This window comes from Triticum urartu, chromosome 5A (genome assembly GCF_056163025.1).
Source record: "Triticum urartu cultivar PI428250 chromosome 5A, HENAU_Tu73, whole genome shotgun sequence".
Lineage (NCBI taxonomy): Eukaryota > Viridiplantae > Streptophyta > Magnoliopsida > Poales > Poaceae > Triticum > Triticum urartu.
In genome coordinates, this window is record NC_141877.1 from 686215456 (window position 1) to 686229680 (window position 14225).

The window sequence follows — 14225 nt, forward strand, 5'->3', positions numbered from 1 at the left end:
GGGGGGGTAGAGTTTGAAAATTGCCCTATAGTGCCGGTTTGTGTCTTAAACCGGCACTATAGGTTAAGACTCTTTAGTGCCGGTTGGTGACACAAACCGGTACTATAGGTTAGACCTTTAGTACCGGTTTGTGTCACAAACCGTCACTAAAGGGGCTCGTGGGGCCCTGGCCTGACGCCAGCCTGCCACCGCCCCTTTAGTACCGGTTCGTGGCGCGAACCGGTATTAAAGATTCATTACGAACCGGTACTATTGATCACCGCCACGAACCGGTACTATTGATCACATTAATGTCGGTTTTTTTACAAACCGACACTAACGTTCTTCACATTTGACCCTTTTTCTACTAGTGCAGCTGTATTCGGCCTCTTTATTGGCGGTCTTCTTGTCCTCCATGACGACGTTGCGTGCCTGCGCGAAGGGCGCCACCGCGACGGCGACCAAGAGAAGCGCGACGATGAAGAGGGCGCGACCCATGGATCCGGCCGGCTGGTTGGTTTGGTGGGCGCTTGGAGCTGGAGGTGCTTCAGCGTTGGATACTTGTTTGCTTGCGTAGTGGTGGTGGTTAGTATAAAGTTAAGTCATTTATTTTGAGACGGAGGGAGTACATGCTTTGCCATATGTGGCGTTTATATGCAGGGCACGCCGGCCAATTGTTATTGTTAGGGAGGCGAGGCGAGGCGAGGGCGTCGCGGTGCGCCGTAGTGGCCACTGACGGTCGAGCGCCATGCGGCTTGCATTGCATGTCGTCCAGTAGGTCGCTGGCGATTCCGACTCCACTGGAAAGCAGGGAATTTCTTTGTCTCAAACAAAAAGAAAGCAGGGAATTTCTATTTTTATTTTATTTTTTCTAGGAGGAGGTCTCTAATTAGGATAGTACAGTACTACTCAAAGTGGTTTTTCTTTTGCTTGGATTTACCGAAAATCAATTTTCTATTACAAGGCAAAATGAGACGAGTGTGGACATTGACATCACAAATACCAGAATGGCTTGAGCAACTGATCAAAGTTTATTTACCTCCTGCTATGGACAATAGTTTCTCTTTTCATCCATTCACCAATTGGTTAATATGATCTACTCCCTCCGTCCCATAATATAAGAGCGTTTTTGACACTAGAGTGTAGTGTCAAAAACTATTGCCACTTCAAATCGACAGAAAGGGCATGGCCTTGCCGTCAACAACTGGGTCGCCAGTTTCCCCCCATGTATGCCGCCTCCAGCCTTTGCATCCTCTGCGATGACGGGAACAAGATCCATTGGCCTCCTCTCTCGGCCATGTCCCATCCAACCCTCCTCAATCCTCCCGATGAATGATTCATTGTGGTCATCATATGGGGAACGAGATGCGCATTCTGCAATTCGTCCTTCGACGGCGACAAGGTCTATAATTCCAGCCTTCTCTTTCAAAGGGTTACATCTTCTCTTTAGTATGAAACAAAATTGGGGTTATAAAGATGTTGTTTCATCAATAACGAAATTATGGGCTGTGTTATGGACCCTATTGCCCATGTCAATTATGGTCGGATATTGAACATCTCAAAACAATAGCCTCATTGTAGTTTAGCCAGTGAAACATGTCACTAATAAATTATCACGAGTATCCTCAATGTGGAGACGACTAGTATCTTTATAATCATTGGTGGGCTTCTCTGCAATGATAAGTGGGTGCCCTCTTTGCAAACAAGTGCAGGAATCAGCGGCTCACCTTCTTTTCAAGTGTCGGTTCACAAGTCGAATTTGGAAGGAGGTGTTCTCCTGGCTGAATCTTCATGTCGGCGGGGCGTACTGGCATAGTTTCCACACAGTCTAAGACTTGGTGGGAAGGGGTCATCAACCATGCGCAATAAAAGAAGGCTTCTCTCCCACCTTGTTGGATGGGAGATCCGCAAAGAAAGAAACGCGCATGTCTTTAGAAAGACAAGGTGGGCCGGTGGTGGTGGTAGTTCACGCTATTAAGGAGGAAGCGTCGTTTGGGCTTTTGTGAGTGACAAGCACTTGAGTGAACTAATGCCGCGAGAGTAGTTCGTTAACTATCATCTGTGTGTGTATTCTTAATCTCCATAATAAACTGGGAAGAAGAGACCGACTATCCTTGTAGGATTGCCTCTTGGATGCGTTGCTTAAGCAGCTGGATCGACCAACGAAGGAATGAATGAAGGACCAAGTCGTTGAGACGAATATGTATGTTCCATTTGGAGATGTTTTCTTACTTATAATTTCCTTATTATATTCTGTTGACAAGTAGTATGGGTGTGGTGCCAGAGTAGGGAGGAAATTAATTCCCCCTCTGTCTATCTATCTATCCTGACAGACAGATCAATGCATGCATGCATGCCGGCCGGGTGCCAAATCTGATTCAATCTAAGGCATGCACTTGACCTCGATGTATACATAGGTCAAAGCATGGGCATACACGATGGACGACAATACTGCTCCAAACAATGAAAATTCGTATGCATGGACTAAATAATGCTCTCCAGGATTGATTGATTGATTAGTTTTTGGTGGGTGTTTGGTTTGGACACACAAACTCGATGGATGCATACATGGGCATGGCATCCTTCTCTCTTCTCTGCCGGCATTATGTAGTTAAGTTGAGTAGCTATTGCTGTCGGATCCGATCCGACGGCTCATCCTTATAGGAGTGCGTTGATGGGTTCATATACATGTATGTACGTATAAATATGAATTATGGATCATGGCCTCTTGACTGAGTGTTGCCGACGCCGCGACGTCCGTCTGACTCATTCACACATGACGTATGTATGTATGTATGTATGTATATAGGCTGGCTGGCTGTCCAACAAGCAAGGGAGCAGCTGGTGATTGCATGCTACCTCAACTTAGAGCATCTCAACTTAAAGCATCTCTAGCAGATCCCGTATAACACCGACCCGCAAAATGTATTTACAGTTCAAGCGCCGGCGCGGGCGGCAGCAGGGTCAGACCCCGCAAAACGAACCTGTAAAAAAGATATTCATGGAATATGCTTTTTTACGGTCGGCTTTGCGGGGTCTGCTCGGGCGCTGCCCCGTCCGGCTCGTAAATCCGAAATTTGCATATAAATTTCACACATGAAAATGCATTTCTTTGCTTTTTTTATTTCCTTCAACGGCATTTGATACATAGTAATTAACCAAATCTTTGTTAGAATAGTAAGATCAAAGAAGACAAGAACCATAATTATACATTTTAGAAGATATCCAACTTCCATAACTGCTCCAACTAGTTGAAGCAATACCTTCTTCATGCATTCGTTGTTGATATGTGGATTCTTGATCTTACATTCTTCTTCTTTGGTTTCAAAGAAGTAGATGTTGCTTCCCCTCTACTTTCTTCTCTAATTGCACATGCAGCCGCATCATTAGACGCAATTCTACTAAGGAGTGCACAAACATCTATTAAGTTTCTTTCTATCAATGAATCAATGTATTCTTCTTCCCAAAACCAAAATGAGCATCCATCTTTCTACGCACATGAGGATGTTCAAAATGAGCTATCACAATTGAACCGGAGAATGCAGTGACAAAGCCGAATGCAAACAACACATACCCCGTCGTTTTCGCATTTGAAGAACACCCATCCCGGGTGCTTCGGCATGCCAGAAGTTAGCCGCACCACTGTCCGCGTGCAGTCATCACACTGTATTAGCGGCATCAGCGAGCCGACGAACCGCTGCGTGAGCGCCGAGCCCAGCGGACGGCCGGCCGAATCCCTGCGGCAAACCGATGTAACCCTAAACCCTAAACCTTAAGCTCCCAAGAGTTAAAAACACCGCGGTAACACAAGTAAACCCAAGCCGACATCGGTAAAACCAAATTGAAACAGCCGACTGCAATAACCTGGTAGAGGAAAAAAAATCCCACAAATGAAATGAAGAAGGGCGCGATTGAAGAACAGCTAGCAGGTTCGATTAATTAGTTTTTTTTTTTGATACTAGCTTGACATGCTTGCCATCATGGCCGTCCTCAACTGTTGCCGACGAATGGTTGGGTGCTACAACTCCATTTAACATCTGATGACTACACTATACACGTTGGCTGTCCAACTCCAAAGAAGAAGCCCATCGCAAAAACAAAACAAAAAACTCCAAAGAAGAAGCCCATGACAAATTCAATTCAAACCACATCATTCTGCCAAACTCATCTAGATGCTCCTCCAACTGTGTGTCTGTCTGTCCCTCTTGTAGATGCTCCTCCTACTAATCGATGCAACGACAAGGAAGGAATGAAACAACCAAAAAGCCAAGAGCCAAACACAAATTCAATTCAAACCATGCAGTCGAGTCGAACCAAACTCATCATGCATGCAGGCTCCGCGGCGCCGACCAGGACAACCCGCTCTTCCGCAAGGCCGCCGCGTACGTCTCCTCCCTGCCCTCGCTCGACGACGCCGACGCCGTCTCCGTGCTCTGCTCCTCCGCCAAAAAGACCCACGGCGGCTTCTCGCTCCACCTCGGCCCCGGCCACACCGCGCCTCCAGTGGACCTGCCTGTTCCGCGGGGACGGCCAGGAGGAGGCGCCGCCACGACCGGGCCCGCGTGCTGCGGCCCTACCTGCAGCACGTCGAGTCAGTCGCCGACGAGATAGAGCTACAAAGGCGGGAGTTGAGGCTCTTCGTCAACGCGGGTGAGGACGTCTCCGGCGCACCGCGGTGGGCGTCGGCGCCGTTCGCGCACCCGGCCACGCTCGACGCGGTCGCCATGGACCCGGACCTCAAGGCCCGCGTGCGCGCCGACCTGGAGAGCTTCGCCAAGGGCCGCGCCTACTACCACCGGCTCGGCCGCGTCTGGCGCCGGAGCTACCTGCTCCACGGCCCGCCCGGCACCGGCAAGTCCACCTTCGCGGCCGCCATGGCGCGCTTCCTCGGCTACGACGTGTACGACGTGGACCTCCGCGCGCTGCTCATGCACACCACCCCGCGCTCGCTCATCCTCCTCGAGACCTCGACCGCCACGTGCAACTCCAAGGCGACGGTGCGGAGGCCAGGGTGCAGAGCTTCATGGACGGCGTGTCCTCGTGCTGCGGCGAGGAGCGGGTGATGGTGTTCACGATGCGGGGTGCGGTGCCCTTGCCGGCGGCCGGGGCGGCTGGACGTGCACATCCGGTTCACGCTCTGCGACTTCGAGGCCTTCAAGGCGCTGGCCGGCAGCTACCTGGGGCTCACGGACCACAAGCTGTTCCCGCCGGTGGAGGAGGGCTTCAACGCCGCCGCCCCAGCCCCGCCGAGCTTGGCGAGATCATGCTCGCCAACCGCGCGTCCTCGAGCCGTCATCACGAGGCTCCAGCACCAGCGCGCGTCGGAAGGCTCGGCTGCGCCGGCAACAGCGCCGCCGCGGATGCCGCACAGAAGGATCACGAGCTGGTCAGGGGCCGGGCAGTGGGACGGCGGGGCGGAGGAGGAGGCGGGGACGACGGGCGGCGGGGCGTTCGGGAAGGACGCGGCGCCGATGCGGGAGCTGAAAAAGCTGTATGGACTGATCAAGACGAGGAGCCGCAAGGAGGGCTCCGGGGTGGCGCCGTCGGAGGAAGGCGAGGCGGCAGCAACCACGGCATGGAGCGGTGAATTTTGGGTAGCCGGCGGCGGTAGAGCACGTGGTCGTAGCACATTTCCAGCGACGACAAGGAAAAGGGATACACTTTTGTTGTCCTTTTGACCAGAGTAGAGTAGAGTAGAGTAAATACTTGCATTTTGCATGTCTGGCTTGTTTGTTTGGTGAGAGAAAGCATATCCATCGAAACCAAGTTAGGATAGAAAGTTGAAAACTAGAGAATGTCCTGCCTAAAAGTATTGTCGACTAATACTTAACCAAGTCTGGTTTCTATCCGGTTCCTAAAGCTACAAGAAATCTGGTAAAAGTATCGCCTACATTATTCTTGAAAAGAAAACGATAGCAATATTGTCGACTCGGACTTGATCATGTCTCAACGACCAACCAACCAACCAACCAACCAACCAACGAGCAGACACTAGTGCAGTGTAACAGTTGGGTTGACAAAGTCATAGGGGCCACGGCAACATCATCAACGACAAATACTACTTACTGAACTGAACATAATCAATCAATCCGTTAACAGAGGGATCAATTTCACTTGCTTCAAATCAAATAAACATGCATATTTGGATATTCAACCAACTTGTCCTTTATTCCAAATCCTTTCCCTTACTTATTTGGATATATAAATATGATGATGATGATATCTAGTATAAATACATACTTTAGTTATCTAAACACTCTTATATTAGTTTACAGAGGGAGTACATTCCAGTCTTCCAATTATTATTCATTCTCGTACCACTTTTCTGCATCCATCCCTCCCAGTCCCAGTGATAAGCAGCAGCGCGGCCAAATCAAAATGAATGGATACCGCAAGTCCACTTCAGTCAGTTGAACCAAACCAAACCAAACCATACTAGCTAGCTACAGATGCTGCTAACTACTACTGTTGATAGATAGATACTCCGTCCTATGTACAGACACACACACACACACAGACAGATAGCAACAAGATAAAATCACTGACTCCCTCCAACTAGACCATCAACCAACCAGCATGTATATATATTCTCCTGCTATGCCTCCAACAGCCTCTCTCTCTCACTCTGCTTCCGAATCATCTAGGGTTTCCAAGACATTATATTGCTTCCTCTCACCAACACTCCACCACAAAACGCCTGCCTTGTTCAGGAAGCAGGCGGCAACTCAAAGCCTCGATGCACGACCCAGGGCACCTAGATTATTATATTATTGAGAATACTCCTTGTACCACTGAAATTAAGGTGCATCGCCCTCTCATGCCTCTCCGCTGTCATCCTCTCCTGTGTCGCCTGTTTCTTCTTGGCAGTAGAGTGTATTTAGCTCTTCTTGCAGCTGCAACAAGTAATCATCATCATTTTATTATGGTGTTCATTTTCGCTTTCTTTTTGTCATTTCTTAGATAGATGCTCTAATTCAATACTATATCCCTAACTTGTACTCCCTCCGTAAAGAAATATAAGAGGGAGGGAGTATTTTGCATCATGTTCTATATATATATATGTGTGTGTGTGTGTGTGTGTGTGTGTGTGTGTGTGTGTGTGGAATTACAAGTCCATTTACTCAGTTGTTACAGAAATTGCTTGATACTGACCTGAACATGCTTCAGCTTTGATGCAATCAACTCGTCGGTCAAAGAAATCATCCTGCAACAGACATATGTAAATTATTACTTGGATCCGCAACATATTGAACATGGAAGTATGTGATTATCCCTTCCAAATATCAACTGCCAAGAAATCAACCTACCTTGACTGTAATTCAAATACTTTAGCAAGTAGTTTCCGTTCTCTCTCAGCACTGCCCATTTCAACCTGCCAAAAGCATGTACACAAGCTTAGGAGTCAAAGAATTCTCTATAGTATCAATACTACTGTAATGAACATAAACAAACTCATCTTGTAAAGCAATTATGTTCATTAAATAAAAATGATGAACTCTGCATTTGATTTTATATATATATTAAGCTAAAGAGAAGCTTACCCCTGTATCACCCACCATAGTCTGAACTCTAGTCTGCGGCCCTGGAGAAAATAAAATATTTTAACCATAGAAAGGGGAAATTGAAACTTTGAGCAGCTACAGTAGAAATTAATTACCATTGGGTTTCTCATTCTGTTGCAAGTTACTCATTAGGTTCGTGATGATATCCTGTGAAAAGGAAATGAAAAATGGTTAACTGTACAGCAGTAAATATATTTGTAATGCACATGTGTTGAGGGGCATTATATAGAGCTTCTTCCATACTTGCTGAAATGTGGTCTGCTGTACAAGGTTTTCAAGATGGGGAATCAGAATTGATGCAGATACTGAGCTGTCACGGAATTCCTTCCGATGATGACTATTAGACTGCAAAACCGATGCATTCAGGTCAGGCATAGGTCAATTAACTGAAATGATATGCACCACAAATCTACGAAACATCCTTGATATAATAATAGTAATAACATACATAATCCAGCATGTCAAAACTGCCAATTTCAACGTGCATGCTTTAGAATTCAGTTCTAGCATGCAACTTATCCAAGATTATAGTAAACGTTAGCTTGATATCATGCCATGCGGTTGATGTTTCTAAAAGAAAATATAACAAATCTTATCCAGAAATAATTTAACAGCACTATGGAAATTCTTAATTAGTTGAAAGTTTTTTTCTTTCCACAAATGATACTTCAGGCAACATGAAAGCATACCATTGACTTAGCCTTCACTGGCCAAGCACCAACACTGGCTGATCTTTTCATTGTAGAGACCTGAGTTCTTACCTCCTGTGGTTTAGGTGAAATTTTGACCACTGGAATTTCCTGAACCTGTCAGTGGACTTTATTAAGTTCTCACTGAAGTCTTGTTTTGCTCATAAGCACTACCTATTGAAGTGTATGCGTTGCTCAACAGGTAACGTACCTTCGCCAGATCCACATTTTCAGATGTTACGGAAAATCGGCCTTTTATTTCCACCCTAGGCTTGTCTCCCAAGGAGCCCACATATCCTGCGAAATCAAGACAGAAAAATACATGCCCTTTTAATGTGCGACTCCCAAGTCTTTTTATATACATTTACAGAAGTGGTGGACATTTGTGTAAGAATGATAAATGTTGTACCCCTATCTCAAAAAGACTGGATACAAGCAGGCTATGTATTTGCTGAAGCATGCTGTGTGCTGTGCTGATGTGCTAAGTTAATGTTAAACATGACTGGAGGTCTATAGTCTACACTGACAGAAGTGGTGCACGGTTGCGTTGGAACAGGGGATGCTTTTATCCTACCTCCAGAAGACCGAATAGGGGCAGACAGACTATTTGCAGAAGCACGAGTTGAAAGTGAAAGCGGACCACTAAGATCATCGATTCTTCCCGTGTCACTCTTTTGTTTATTAGGTGATTGAACTCCTGCATCCCTGTGAAGAGGAACAAAAATCAAATGCAATTTAAACTGGTATGCTAATGCAAACTTCTAACAGATTAGAACACTGGATTCAAGGAAGAGCTCTCTTAGAGTAATCATTAGTTATTATAGACTATCCATCCTAATAAAAAAGTATCAGAATAATTAGGATTGCGTTTACTCCACTGTCAAGTATTGGACATATCATTATAATAAAAAACTATTTTTATAATTACTTTAGGGCTACAAAAAAATATCAAGGATGTCAACGGCATGGAAGTTTAAACAAAGAAGTCCATAATGACCTTCATATACAGTTAGATTTCACTCGCACTCTATCCACAATCCACATATAAAGGAGAACTGTGTTCTGTGTCTGAATACTCAGATATGAAAACTTTCATCTAAAATGCTTCTTCGAAACAAATTTCGTCATGACTTATAAACCGAACCTCTAAAAACTTGAAAGCTGATCTGGAAGAACTGAACAGCAGTCCTATAGTAAGAGCGTAAACAGATTAAAGTGGACTTCATTTTCTTTCTTATGTTTTTTATATGTAACAGATCAAACAGAATGTAACAAGTTAGAAGAAATTGTCGAACATACTTATCAATAATATAACCTCTTTCAATGAGTGAACTACTGCGGGTACCAGAATACATAACCGGACCAGAGAATGTCCTTTGTCTTTGTCTAACTTCACTCCTGCGGTTTCCACCCTCAGAACCTTGCTTCGATGTAGAGGACAATGAATCATTTTCTGTTCCTTGCTTTATGTGTCCATCAACCATCCTTGGACTATCAGCATTGCCAAGGTCAGAAGCAAATTCATCACTTGTTTCAGGGCCATTTCCACCTGGATTTACTGCAGTGGTACAAGTTCGTTCACTGAAATATAACAAAATAGTATGAATACACTACTAGCAGGAAAACAATATGCATCAAGGCTCGCTAATCCTCCTCTTGTTATAAGAACAAAAATGATCCTATAGAGTTGGATCGATGCTGAAACGTTACATACTGATTCAACCTGTGGGTATTTCCATTCAGAAGCGTTGATTGTCCAAAATGACTCTCAAAAGATGTGCCCTGCCAATAGACCATTCACAAAAGAAACATTTGTATGATTCTCTCTTGCATATAGAAAAATATTTAGATATAACGCAACAGGGAATGCAGATGATTTTTACAATGATAGAAGTTAGTGAGAAACTGCAGGACAGTAACCAAAGGGTTGCAGATCTTTGTCCTGTACAATAACATTTCTAGCATCACAAGAGATAAATATACTTTTCAGATTCAGGAAGAAGCATTTGTGGCACTCCTTTTATCACTAGCTAATCATGCCCTTATCAAATTAGATAAATGGTCTCCGATCCAAATTAGATAAAGTTGTACTAGAGCTGCGACAATTAATTTGGATCGGAGGGAGTACAGTTTTCTCCTATGATAGACATATATGATATCACTTCTCTTGGATGCACTCCAGAAAACTTTGTCATCAAGTACATTTGCAGGCTCTTTCTATCATCGCTGTAGCACAGGTTTAACGTTATTAATTTTGAAATGGAATCAAATCAAACAAACCTTGTCAACTTCATTTATTCGGACACTGTCATCATCTTCCTTCAATTCAGGTGGATCGTCATCATTAATCTGCATAAATTTGGGAGCTTATTTGTAAGGTCATATCAGAGTCACTTACGCCTCAAAATGTGTGAGCGATGTAGACATGTAGCAATTTTTTAGAAATTATGGAAGCTACTGCTTTACCAGTAATGCTTGAGCCTTGAGATCCTCAATATCAAAGTGCCATGCGCTGACACCTCGTTGATACTCACTCTGTTGGAACAAACCATCAAACCACAAGAAAGTCACCTAAGCGGATTGAAGGACGGAATTGCGCACATGCATTTCTAAAACAGATAAATAATACAAGTTGCACTGTTTTCATGAATTATATGACACTAACATTCTATATCGCCCCCCCCCCCCCCCCCCCCCCCCGGCGAAAAGAAAAAAGAAAACACCACAAAGAAATTTACAACACAGTGTACTGTATAAGTTCACTTTGCAGGGAAAGCTCTACAGCAAACAGAAGCACCTTAATTTGCAAGTAGGCATGATATCTCTATGCAAACTGAATAAAATGTTATTAATTGTTTGTATGCGAAACGAAACAGCTCATATCCAGGTGAGCATCTTTCAGTGATTTCTAGCTTAACTTGGTTAACTATACAAAACCAATGTCTTGGCTCAAACATGTTTTAGCTATCGTCTTCATCGTCAAAACAATGGTCATATTATACCCAATTACCCATATGAGATCAACTTCTAAAATTGGTTGGCTAGTGAGTCTTATTTTGTTCTGTGATTCCAAAAATCATCAAGATTGCTAGTTCACTTTGCATAGAGTAAATAAAATAAGCAGAATTTCGTGGCCTCAAATGGAAAGAACTGCACCAAAAGCAAAAAATAACATAAGAGAGTGTTAATATCACAAACCATGGAAAGTGCTTCCTGTTCAGATGAAGCCAGGTGTGCTGCATCTTTTTGCTGAAAAAGCACAGTAATTTACTGAGATATTGTTTCCAGTGTCAAGTAAAAGAAGAAGATAGCACAAGAGCAAAACCTGGAGTGCCTTCACACGATCCCACAGAGGGGGCAAATCGGTTAAGATGCTCTTAACTGTCAGCTGTGGGGCCTTTGTGTTCTTGAAAAATGAATGCTTTAGTAACTTCTCAGCTGTTGGCCGCTTAGTTTGATCTTTTACCAAGCACATTGCAACCATTTCCTTGAAAGACTGATTACAGCTGAAAAGCCTTCATTAGAAAGGTAAACATTGTAATCTAATATATCCAATCTGTAATAACAACTGAAGCGGCTTCCTAAGACAAGTAGGTATTGCTGTTAAAACATAACCACAAGACACAGGCCAAGAACTGGGCCAGTACTACCTTTGAGAATTTTCTATCGCGGTCATAGTCAAGACCTGGTGGTGCATTCTGAAGGGTCATGAGAAGAACCTGCATCCAACAAGGTAAACTGCAGTTAAACAGAAAGTTAACATACATGGGTTGCCACCTTCGACAATGCCCTTTACCAAGACACCAAACTGCTAACTGCTAACAGGACACCAAGGTGAAAATTTAAATAAAAGAACAACTGCAGAAGAAAAAGCAATTATGAAGCTGAGCAAACACTTGCTTGATAGTATTTGCTCTTTACCAAGACAGAAAAACTGGACAAGGACAGAAGTATTGTACTTTGCAAAAGAATGAAATAACTCATTACCTTCATGGGAGGGTACTTAGAGAAGGGAGCGTGGCCATGTGCAAGCTCCAGTGCAGTTATTCCAAATGACCATATATCAGCTCTGCACAGGGGGCAAATAGTCATGAGCACACGTCACAAATGTAAAAAAGATTGCTAGCCTGATTTCTTCAAACTAGGGATAGTGGTTCGGCATTTAATCTAATCATAAAATTCTGAGACGATACTTAAGTGACCCCTTTCAAAATACAACGGCATGGAAGAAAATATATAGAAATGAAAATAAAGAGTATTGCAATTATAAAGTGGACTGATGAAAAAGATAACTGTCAGAAAGATTGATAGCCTTATTTCTTCAAATTAGAGATAGTGATTGAGCATTTAATAGAAACATAAAATTCGAGAGACTACTTTAGTGACCACAGGCGTACTAATAATGTATGATTCCAATGTACATAGCTTGTTTATAGTTAAAAAATGACCAAATAAACTTGAAATACTGCATCTAAAGGTATTCTAGAGTAGCAAATATAACATGAGCATGATATTCAGAACATACTTGAAATTATAACCGGTTCCAGGCTGGAGAACCTCTGGAGCCATCCTGAACACCAAACAAAAGAAGATATCATACCAAACAGGGCATTTTCCTAAATCGTTCAGACTTATTGAGACTCTGAAAGGAGAAATTCGGAAAAACACAGGTACCAGCACGGTGTTCCCACAAACGTATTCCTGGATCTTTGCCTATCGCCTCTGTCAAACAAGCAAGCAGATACACCAAAGTCCCCAAGCTTCACTACACCAGGGCTATCAACAAGGATATTGCCCGCCTGCACAATGCTACATTGATCAGAAGCTCTGATAAAATGAGCAAAGACAAACCTTATAGATCAGAAAAGGCCAACCTTAACATCTCGGTGGATATGTCCTTGGCCATGGAGGTAAGCCAGAGCCTTGAGTGTTTCTTTAAGAATAGAGCAGATAACAGGCTCCTCCAGGCCATCAGGATGTGCGACCTTCATTAGGTGTAAACATGAACCCTCTGCCATGAATGGCATTATGACCCAAAGGTTGTGATCGACAACAAATGAGCAATAAGCCTTGATGACATTAGGATGATCTATCAATTTCATAATCTGAGCCTCCTTGCGAACATCATCCTGGAAGGCAAGGGAGATATAGATATGAGGTACCATACCATTGCGAGGTCAGGTGTGAAATACACTACTAGTGATGATTTTGAGGAGAAAGGGGACACCAAGAGGGAACCCTCTGATGATGAATATGAATTTATCACCGCCCAATCCTAATCCTATATCGTATAGAGGAATTGGATTCCAATTGGAGGCAGGGCCGCGAACGATACAGAGAAAGAGAAAGGCCGCCAACGATACAGATACAGATACAGATACAGAGAAAGAGAAAGAGGGGGGACTTACGAGGTTACTGTTGATTCGGTCGAGGTCGAGGCACTTGACGGCGATTGTGCGGTTGGCGGGGAGGAAGATGGCGCGGTAGACGACGGCGTTGGCGCCGAAGCCCACCTCCTCCATGAGCCTGTAGTCGTCCGCCGACAGGGTGAACTCCGGCGCCGCGGGCTCCGAGACCGCCGCCAGCGAGGGCCGGCGCATGCTCCCGCCCCTCACCATCGCCCCTCCGCGATCGCCGCCGGCCTGGCCTGGGCTGGGCTGGAGTGAGAGAGAGGAGGGGGAGGTCGTTGACTCGTGTCGCGACTTTTTTTTCTTTTTCTGTGTGGGGAGGGGAGGGGAAAAAGCAAGGGAGCGGCGAGGTGCTCTTGGCTTGGCTTGGCTTGGCGGAACCGACGATGACCTGTGGGCCCTGATCTGTGTGGAGCCAGTTTGACAGCGGGGCGAGCGGCGTGGCTGAGGGAGAGGAAGAGGGATCTCCGCCCCCCGCCCCGATCGTCTCTTGCGCCACGAGTTTTTTTTTTTTTAGAATAGAGTAGAAAGCCTAGACACCGTTGTCTTTGAGAACGTATAGAGGTGTGTCTCAGATGGATCTCACC

General features: G+C 44.7%; 1 protein-coding gene and 1 pseudogene across 4 annotated transcripts; one reads left to right on the plus strand and one right to left on the minus strand.

Moving 5' to 3' along the window:
• The first annotated feature begins 3277 nt into the window (after window positions 1-3277).
• LOC125511687 (AAA-ATPase At2g46620-like) lies at window positions 3278-6150 on the plus strand (annotated as a pseudogene).
• LOC125511685 (uncharacterized) lies at window positions 6127-13967 on the minus strand. 4 transcript variants are annotated; one of them, XM_048677121.2, is made up of 21 exons: window positions 13639-13967; window positions 13105-13359; window positions 12905-13029; window positions 12756-12800; window positions 12218-12299; window positions 11881-11949; window positions 11556-11726; window positions 11429-11479; window positions 10697-10765; window positions 10511-10579; window positions 9945-10012; window positions 9530-9811; window positions 8805-8935; window positions 8442-8527; window positions 8303-8347; window positions 7785-7886; window positions 7637-7688; window positions 7521-7561; window positions 7287-7351; window positions 7132-7183; window positions 6127-6872 (listed from the first exon to the last, which is right to left on the minus strand). In XM_048677121.2, exons 1-21 carry the CDS (start codon window positions 13846-13848, stop codon window positions 6795-6797), a joined length of 2148 nt encoding a protein of 715 aa, XP_048533078.1. In that variant the 5' UTR covers window positions 13849-13967; the 3' UTR covers window positions 6127-6794. The 4 variants fall into 4 exon arrangements, with proteins under 4 accessions (XP_048533078.1, XP_048533076.1, XP_048533077.1 ...); XM_048677119.2 differs by having other exon boundaries at window positions 8231-8347; XM_048677120.2 differs by having other exon boundaries at window positions 8231-8347; window positions 9954-10012; window positions 13639-13966.
• Between the last annotated feature and the right edge of the window lie 258 nt (window positions 13968-14225).

Coding starts and splice junctions, on each gene's coding strand:
- LOC125511685 (XM_048677119.2), bottom strand. CDS start 13,848: ATGGTGAGGGGCGGGAGCATGCGCCGGCCCTCGCTGGCGGCGGTCTCG. Junction 12,801..12,904: donor TTTGTGGGAACACCGTGCTG/GTACCTGTGTTT, acceptor TTTGGTGTTCAG/GATGGCTCCAGAGGTTCTCC. Junction 11,727..11,880: donor GCGATAGAAAATTCTCAAAG/GTAGTACTGGCC, acceptor AGCTGTAATCAG/TCTTTCAAGGAAATGGTTGC.